A 9,137-nucleotide genomic window follows, 5' to 3' on the forward strand; every position below is an offset into this window, starting at 1 on the left:
GGAGTGCAACTTGTGCAAGGGTAGGAGGCTCAGCCAGGTTTGTCTTCCCACCCACTAGGCACGTTGGACGTGCATCTTAAGGTGCTGGGCCTCAGTTACGTAGTGTTCACTGTCATGGCCCAGGTGTCTGCAAGTAAGGTTTTGCATTAAACGCAGCTGCCTCTTTCTCTTGCTGCCCAGGGCTCTGAGTAAAACACTTGCCAAGATACCCGAGATACCATCCTTGTGTAGTAACCACCACATTAGACATGGCTCTTCCATGGAAGTGTTTTCCAGGAGGCTGAGGTTAGCCTTTGTAAAGCTACTGCAGGGTCCAAAAGCCTCAGTGAGGCTGTGGAACTCCCTAGAGCTCATCGTGACATAGGAGGTACTTGACTGAAGGTATCCACTAAGCAGGCTTACTAAGAGTCTGAGAGGAAAATGAGCCTCTTTATCAAAAATGAAAAATTTCTTACTTCTTCCTGTCACGAAGGGTAGCCCTGACTGGTGTCTGTACAGTTAATTCCTGGCTGTAAGTTTGCACTGGTGAGGGCATGCCTACAGTGAAGTCATCTCAGCTTTACTCGTACATTGTAGGAAATGATCTAAGCAAGCCTTTATTGTATCATCAATGACAGTACATTCTCAGAATAAAACTGATTTCAACTGCGGAAAGCGTAGCATTTTTATTAGAATACGAGTTTATTGCTTTCTAGTGAAGATTTAGCAAGTGAATGATTTATGGAAGGTTTAAGATTGCCAGATCTTTCCTAGCTTATTCAAAAGACACGGCACTGTTTTGACAGGCTAGCAGAGCTGAAAAAAGCTAGTACTGACAGTTATAGGTCCCTGTAACAAGATTACCTGCTTTGGGAATTAGATACTGCAGTCAGTCAGGCTGCAGGGCCCTCCATGCTTAGTTGTTGATAAATAGTAGCAATTCACTAGCGCTTAAAGTGTGGCTTATTACACTTGCACTGGAAGGGATGGTGCTGCATTACAAACGAGCCCAGGTTTTAAATAGTTGTATCTGAAGATTGCTGTGGGATACTTTATTTAAAGCTGTTTCAACTGTTTAAAGGGTGAGACCACCATATACATTACTTCACTCACCTGAATTTCCCCCCGAGGGCAGGAGAAGAGCAAGACTAATAGTACATAATGAAATGTAATTCAAGTTAGTATGATGAAATAACTTAGAAGCCTTGCAACTACTCTGTTGTACAGAGATTTATTACCTGGATGTTACAGAAACAACGTTATTGAAGCAGCTAACGAGTAAAAGTAGTCTCTGGAAGGTGTCTCTGAAGAGTTACGTTGATTCCCTCTCTTCAAGTGCAGTATCTAGATGTACAGAAGTTGCCTGGCTCGCATCAATGCCGGATGGGTTGGTGCCATCCAAGCACTCCGAGTCGTATCCTGCTGTTGTGACTGGAGTAGCATTAGGCGGTGCTTCAGCAGAGCTCCCGTTGGCATATTCAACCCTTTCAAAGAATATCAGTAACTCACAATGCCGGGTCTGAGGGAAGAGATCCACAGCCATTGCTTTAACGGGACGGAAAGAGGCTCCTTTGACTCTGTTGGAAGGGGCCCGGCAAAGGCTTGATGGGAAAGGGAGAGAAAGGGGAGGAAGAACTCTATTAACGTATTAGTATACTGTGCATCACTGCTACTCTTCTGAGAGAGGATTTCTTCCCCAAGTCTCAGTTCCATGATAGGGTTATGCACCACCCCTAATATTTCCATTACTGCTCGTATATTGGGCAATACAGTTCCAAGCTTGCTGTGCAGCAGCTGTCAACCGTTTCTCATGAAAGGTGAGCCTCAATGAATACGGCTTAAAAATAAAATTCCAACGAGAGCCCTCCCTCCCCAAGAAGTGTGTTTTTCTTCTTGCCACATATACTTAGTCAATGCAAGAAATACTCACTCCACAAAGTTATTCATTGCAGCTCTGGGATTGCAGGATACATAGATAAGCTTCTTCAGATGTTCAGCTCTTCTAATGGCAAGAATTACCTTGGAATCTAGAGGATCAAAACCCAAGGCAGCTGTTTACCAGTTCTGCGTGCATCAAGAGACTCACACAAAAACTCCAGGTTACGCTCCAGCATAAACAAAACTGTTGCAATACCTAGGTGCTTTAAGCTATACCTGAAGCCTCCCATTTAATTTATTCCATGGGTGTTTTCTTGGGTTCACCACCAAACACCAATTAGCAGAATAGACTTAAGAAAAGGTAAACTTACGCAGCCCTGCTCGTGGCGGATCTACAATAGTAATCAGGTTCTGAGGAGCTAATATGTTAATTAGGGAAGGAACAATATCTTCAGCCTTCCCACAATGAAATTCAATATTATTCAATTCTATAAAAAAATGAAAAAATGTTATCAGAGTACTTATCTAGTCAAAGCATCTTTCAATACACTCAAATTGGATATTAAGTTTGGATGCCTTAGAAGCTACAAATTGTTCAGTCTACCCTAAAATCAGTGTAATTTAAACAATCACCGGTACTTCACATCATTTAAACAACAGTAACTTGAGCATCTTCCATTATCTGGACTAAAGCAGAACCCCACAAAAAATAGCTACTGTTAATGTAGGGGTAACTGACTTCATCTCGCTTTTACATTGAAATGTTTTATTTTTGGAGGAAAAAAAAGCTAGCTGTTAGTCAACAGGAAAACTGATCTCACAGACTAACATGGTATTTGTTTTCAAGAAAGATTAAATGTTTAAAGTGGACAAGATTACTATCAACAACATGTAATTCCAAGCTGCTTAGATAACGTAAAGAGAAACTAGTTCTATAACTACTATACTTCTTAACAAGCAAAGATCTTAGCATTTTGGCTTAACTAACCGTTAATCTGGGCATTCACTTTGGCATCTTGCACAGCTTCTTGGCAGAGTTCAATTCCAATCACTTTCTTTACTTTCTGTAGAAACAAGGGAAAAAGATCCAGCTGTGGTACGTAAATGTAAGTTTAACCGCTATTCATAGCATCAGCAATTAACTACTATATGTGAATGTTGACTAGTACCTGGTCAGAGCATTATTGCCTTGCAGCCAGAAAAAAGGCTGAGAATGGACCTGTGCAAATAAATACGGACTTCTTAGACTCAAATTGTGGGATGAACACCATTTATCCCAACCTGTATGTGACAGACTCTAGTTATGCTGGCATCTTTCTTTTTTGGGGGCCAACTTCCTTATGTGGTCTAGCAAGCTCCACTCTAAAAATGATGTAAGAAATGCTGGTTATTCACAGCCAAAGCTTTCTGAGAAAGCCCAAACTAGTTAAGTGGCTAGATCCTAGTAAATTTTGGCTAGCCTACAGAACTACTGCCTCTTTTGACTGAATTAGTTTCAAAATAATTTAGGCTGCTCAACACATGGGTGAGATTTCATAATGATTTGGTAAAACAGCTTCAGGCAGTTTAATTGGAAATTAATTGAAAAAATTAAGACATAATGTGTTACATTTCAAGGACATCAAGTATTTTCTTTCACTGTAAGCACAACTAACTATCTACGTCTGTTAACGAAGTAGCTTATAGCCAGGAAGAGAAATCACTCACTCACCTTTGCCAAAGAAATCCCAATAGTTCCTGTACCACAGCAAATGTCAAGTACGGTGCTCTCTTGGCTCAGTTGCGCCCACTCCCTAATGGCGGTATACAAAACTTCTGCGGCTTGTGTGTTTACCTGTGAAATTACATTTCAAATAGGTCTACTTGTCCATAAATAGTAACTGTGTTTTAATGAGTCTTAGGAAAGCATGTTCTCTTTTTCTTGCTTCTAAGAAACAAATTACATATAACTGACCCAGACCAGCACATACTAACAGATCACCATTCCATTGTTGAAGTCCCACTCAATTTCTCTCTAAAAACTAATGTTTTGTTGTCTATGTTCTAGTAAAAAACATGACTTGTTCTATAGTACCCAAAAAGCAAGTCTGGAAGCTAGAGGAGACAGCAAACAAAATAATTAAGCAAAATGCTAAGCAGTAAAGTGAAGTTCAGACTATAAAAATACTTCCTCCCCTTGAATAGGAAGTAGAAAAGATTCAAAACCAGGAGAATATAACCATGACAATACATTCAGCAAGCTCTATTTGCTTGTAATACTGCTTTAAAGTAAATGCTGTAATTACACATAATGGTTAAGGAAGTAGTGTATAATAAGCTTTCTAAACCAGTGCCTCTAGAGCAAGCATATTTGTCTTAAAGAGCAAGCAAAGCATGCTACATGGGGGAAGAAAAAGTAGCCTATAATCTATGGCAAATAACAGAAAATACAGTTTAGCTTCAACATATTTACAATACCAAATGATAACATACTTCCTTCCTATTTTGATACGTTCCATTTCAACAATATAGGCTACCTGCTAAGGCTTTAAAGTGTTGGAAGGGCAGAAATAAATTTTGGAAAAACAAACAAAAATTAGTATTACAAAGATTCCTGAACTACATACTGCATGTTCTGTATACACAAAGGCTACCGTTTAACAGGAGGCCAATGATGCTGAACTAGTAAAAACAAAAAACCAGTTGTCTTCAACATGTCTCCATCAACTGTTTTTGCAACCAAACATAATACTCAAAGGTATTTAATCACACCAAATAAATGAAAGATTAAATCTCTAGGTATATGATATCTTGTTACACAGCATTAGCCAGGCGTAAGGGCACTAATGCAAATCCAGTGAAATTAGCAACTTCATATCATCCTTACTTGAAAAAATGCATGAGGAGAAATCCTAAATTTTAGGCCAAGAAGTTCTTCATAGATGTACTTATCACCAGCCACATGCTCCAAAGGCAAGTCTTCTAGGTTGGGAGATTTCCTGGGCAGGGTGGGAAAGGGGGGGGCAAGGCACGGGGAGACAAAATAAGTAAAAAAAAAAATAGAAGGAAGACAAACATGGTTGTTACAATTTTTACCAAAGCTTTAGTCATCTTAAAAACTATAGTACTACATACTAAGCAGTAATTTACAGTGGGCCAATATTTATCATATCCTTTTAGAGACTCTCAGCCATTTTTTCTTTACGGTATGCAATTGTTCCATTGATGTCAACAGTAGGACCTACATTGTCTCTAGATAAATATAGCGTGAGCCTTGTGCTCTGTGGAAAAGGATGGGGAGGTTAAAAAATCACATAAAATAGGGAAGAAAGGCAGAAGTTACTTGTTGATAATAATAAATATCCATCTACTGCAGTAAACACTTCTACAGCTTGACAGCCAGCAACTAGTAACTGGCTTTACCCACTGAAACTCCACCTGCCTTTATCCAGTGAACACTACAGGACAACACAAAACTTCAGGAGTCTCCCGTGGAAAAGTTAAGTAACTGTTCAACAAATTAGTAACACTGCTGCTACTTTCATGATATAGACAAAGTAATGGTGCGGGAGTGCTACCTACTTTTCTGTTGCAAACACCAAAAATCCAGCCGCCACCACCAAAATCCCCCAAAGTGAAGTCAACTCCCTCACCTCTGTCCTTCCTCCACAAAGTACAGAGAAGTAACGCCACTGCTCTTTCCCATCCCTTCTGTGAAGTATTTTGCCAGAGAGATTTTCAGGTCAGCTAGCTCTTCTTTACTTAATTTCTAAAGGTTTCATTTCAAAGAAGGGAGAATAATCATCTTAGTGACTTAATGATATGATTTAGTGTATGCCTTCTATACACATATTAATTACTTGTTCATTTCCATGTATCAGATTGGTCTAAATAGAAGACTAGGAACGCAAGATAAACTACGCCAAGTAATTATTCTATTCCTCTTTTGCATGCACAATTCATAAAATCAAATTTATGTAATTGTAAAGCTGTGTGTCTGGGCTGCACATTACACATCAACTTAAATACCTGAGGATTAAAATACACAATTGCCATGATGTGGCCATTCCTGGTGGTACGGACTGTGAGCTGTTTCCAGTGACCTTCATAGGTTTCTGGGCTGTAAACTGAGTAAGGAGTTGACCTGCAATTTTCAGAAGCTCAGTTACTTAATGGAGAACTATTTTTTTGCGTAACGTTCAACAGTTTCTTGAAACAAAAGCAATTCCCCATGCAAAGCAATGAAAAATGTTAAGTACAGGCTACATTGATTTGACAAGGAAAGAACAACTTCCACATCTTAATTAAGAAGAAAGGAAAAAAAGAGACTGATGAATAGATAATATCTCCTAATGCAAAATAGTCTGTCCCACTGTCTCACAATCCTCTTATTCGTTTTAACCCACCCAAAATTACAGACAGGCTATAGGCAGTTTCTCACCGCATTCAGAGAATGACACAACTTTTTATAATGCCTTCATCGGCTTCTGTCCTTCATACCAACTTCAAACTTTCCACCTGCATGATTCTTCTGAACCACTCCTTTTTCTAAAAAGTGTTGTTGCTTAAATTTACAACTTTTGTTTCACTCCTTGTTGTAGGATGATTCTTCTCTTCATCCAAGGAAGCAACTCACCTTTGTTATTCAAATTCGTCTTTAAAAAAACTTTTTCTGAGTATTTCTTTAGAGTCAGTGGAAGAAGCTCTCAAATAACAGGCACTTTTTATTGTAGACTTAAAAAATCTCCTTGCTTGCAATAAAGCTGTGTTCGGCTGGAATCTGTCCCTCCATCTCAGAACAGCTGAGCAAGAGCAAGGGAAAAATACCCAGTGATCTAGGCACAAGAAGTAAACCTCAAAGAATTGCTAAAAATTGAGACTGGTATATCTTAGGTCTTAAAGCTCAGAACAAACACTAAGCTTTTCATAATATTTAATTTTATAAGTATGTTTAAGACATCAAAACCTTTAGGGATAACTCATTTTACTTATGCTCACCTTATGTAGTCTTGGAAAGCTTTTACTACTTTTTTGGCAATAGCAGGAATGTGAATAGTATCAAATGGCTCCACTACAGCACATGTACCACCCTTATATTTGCCAAGACGACAACCCACAGTTTTGTCTTCTTGATTTACACCAATCCCAATCAAGAACTCACATTTGTTGCGATATTCAGTCTAGATTCAAAATAAAGTTATGTAAGATATTTACATAGCACTTATTTGTACATGTCAAGCTTCTCCTGAAACAACCGTCATATAGTTAAATGTATTTGCAAATGGACACAGGACATTTAGTTCATATGGAAGATATTAATGGATTTTGATGTATGAGAACTAACAGCAATAATGAAAAAAGTTTTAGTAAGTCTTGTTATTTAGAGAGCAATATATTGCCTCTGTTGAAGAATGTTTGTATTAGCCTACAACACAAGCTTGTAGGGACAGCATATTCATTTTAAAGTTAGAATATCCAGTTAATTGTAACTGTTCTTCGGCTTCCTGTAAATATTTGCACACAGTATTTACATGAAAGGCAACAATGTCTAAAATTCATCATTCATTACAAGTCAAATACTCAGTTTGTCCACTGTCTCTTAAAACCAAGTGATTAATTTAACCCTAAACTCATTGACCCCATTCCATACTTTACCTAGGATTACATTACCTGTAACGGTGATGCTTTCACTCCCTCTACTGGGCAACACAATTTATTATACTTCTGCTTCTGCAGGAACAACCAAGGTAACAGAGCTCTGTTGTTATTTCCGATTTCCCTGCCCAAAGCAGAAACAAAAATTGTGAAGTACGCATTTAGAAAAACTGAGGTTATTAACAGTTGCACTAGACTTTTTTTTTTTTTTGCATAGGGCATAAAAACGTATCAGATTATCAGACGAAGAATATTTTTTCTAGAATTTTTTAACAGGCAAACCCCCTTTAACTTTATAAGAACTGTGACTCGAAAAATAAGAGTTAAATGTAGTTATAAAGGTATGTACTAGATTTATCAATGTACCCATGCATGAAAGGAATGCCAATTTTACCCACATAATTGAGTAAGGCAAGAAACAGAAGTTGTACTTTGATCTAGAAAGACCAGGCATAAAAATCTGAGGGGATTTTTTAAAGAGAAAGTCCTAAGAGTAATTTATTATCTCTACAGACTGACTACCTCTTATACCATTTGACAGTGCCAAATTTCTTTAAGGGCACAAACATCCTTCCGCTTATGCCTATGGAACAAGAGACACTAAAACGATGCCCCTTCATTTAGCAATCTTTTGAGGCTGATGAAGAACAGCTATAGCAAGATCTGTCAGCTGGAGCAGTTCTTAAGTCCTAGCACTGCAGATTATCTTTTATTTACTTTGTCAGGGGACTTGGTTTTTGACCTACCTCTAACCTACTTTATTTTAGAGATGGGAATTTGTGCCAATTTAGCTACATCCCAACATAAGGTCAAGTCTTGTAAACATTACAGTAGCTTTACAAACAGGAATTACTTTGTCAGCTTCTGCAGCACTTGTTCGCACTCCTGCTTCTTTTTGGCCAGCTGCTCTTCGTAGGGCATCTTCCACAGCGGGGTCACGACATCTGCTATTTGCTTGCTCAGAGGCTCCTCTCCGCTGGCCTTGGAGGGAGCCGGCCGCTTCGCCTCTCCCTGCTCCGTCTCCTCTTCCTTCTTCCTTTTCTTTGCAATCGGGTCAGCTTTTGGCTTGGCGAGCCTCACGCTCAGGTGCCGGCTCTTCCACAAAACCCCATGGAGGACTTTCATGGCCTTGTCCCTCTCCTCCTCGCTCTTAAACGTCACGAACGCGAATGTCTGCTTCCCGAAGAGTTTTATCTTGTGCGGACTGAGCCCGTATTTGGCAAGAAACTTTTTCACATCGTTAAACCCGATGTACTTGGGAAGGTTTTGTATTTCAACTTTATAGATCTCGGAGGTAAACAGGTCTCCCTTAATGTATCTGTACACGTCGGGGCAGGCTGCGGGGCTCTCCGCGGGGTCACCCCCGCCTCCATCGGCCTTGCTTTCCACTTCAGCCCCGTCTTTAGCCTCCGGCACAGGAACCGCGACGCGGTCGGGGTCGCACCGGTCGCTTTCCTCCGCCATGCTCCCGCCAGCCCTGCGGGTAACGGCGGCAGGCCGCGCCGCCCGCCTCCCCTCAGCCCGGACACCAGGTCAACCCCGGCCTCGCGTGCGTGTGTGTCCCCCAACCCCAACCCCAACCCCCTCCTCCCGCCCGGGCGGCCCCGCGTGCTCCGCGCACACCTCGCGCTTCCTCGTGCCGGGCT

General features: G+C 40.2%; 1 protein-coding gene across 2 annotated transcripts; it reads right to left on the reverse strand.

Moving 5' to 3' along the window:
• Nucleotides 1-646: 646 nt before the first annotated feature.
• TRMT2A (tRNA methyltransferase 2 homolog A) lies at nt 647-9,075 on the reverse strand. Of its 2 annotated transcripts, XM_049804960.1 has the most exons (11): nt 8,345-9,075; nt 7,507-7,615; nt 6,835-7,016; nt 5,866-5,980; nt 5,490-5,605; nt 4,724-4,835; nt 3,569-3,691; nt 2,846-2,921; nt 2,229-2,345; nt 1,910-2,006; nt 647-1,580 (listed from the first exon to the last, which is right to left on the reverse strand). In XM_049804960.1, exons 1-11 carry the CDS (start codon nt 8,953-8,955, stop codon nt 1,292-1,294), a joined length of 1,947 nt encoding a protein of 648 aa, XP_049660917.1. In that variant the 5' UTR covers nt 8,956-9,075; the 3' UTR covers nt 647-1,291. The 2 variants fall into 2 exon arrangements, with proteins under 2 accessions (XP_049660917.1, XP_049660918.1); XM_049804961.1 differs by lacking the exon at nt 2,229-2,345.
• Between the last annotated feature and the right edge of the window lie 62 nt (nt 9,076-9,137).

This window comes from Accipiter gentilis, chromosome 7 (assembly GCF_929443795.1).
Source record: "Accipiter gentilis chromosome 7, bAccGen1.1, whole genome shotgun sequence".
NCBI lineage: Eukaryota > Metazoa > Chordata > Aves > Accipitriformes > Accipitridae > Astur > Astur gentilis.

Coding starts and splice junctions, on each gene's coding strand:
- TRMT2A (XM_049804960.1), bottom strand. CDS start 8,955: ATGGCGGAGGAAAGCGACCGGTGCGACCCCGACCGCGTCGCGGTTCCT. Junction 5,606..5,865: donor TTGTGTATTTTAATCCTCAG/GTATTTAAGTTG, acceptor TGAAACCTTTAG/AAATTAAGTAAAGAAGAGCT. Junction 2,346..2,845: donor AGTGAATGCCCAGATTAACG/GTTAGTTAAGCC, acceptor ATTTTTTTATAG/AATTGAATAATATTGAATTT.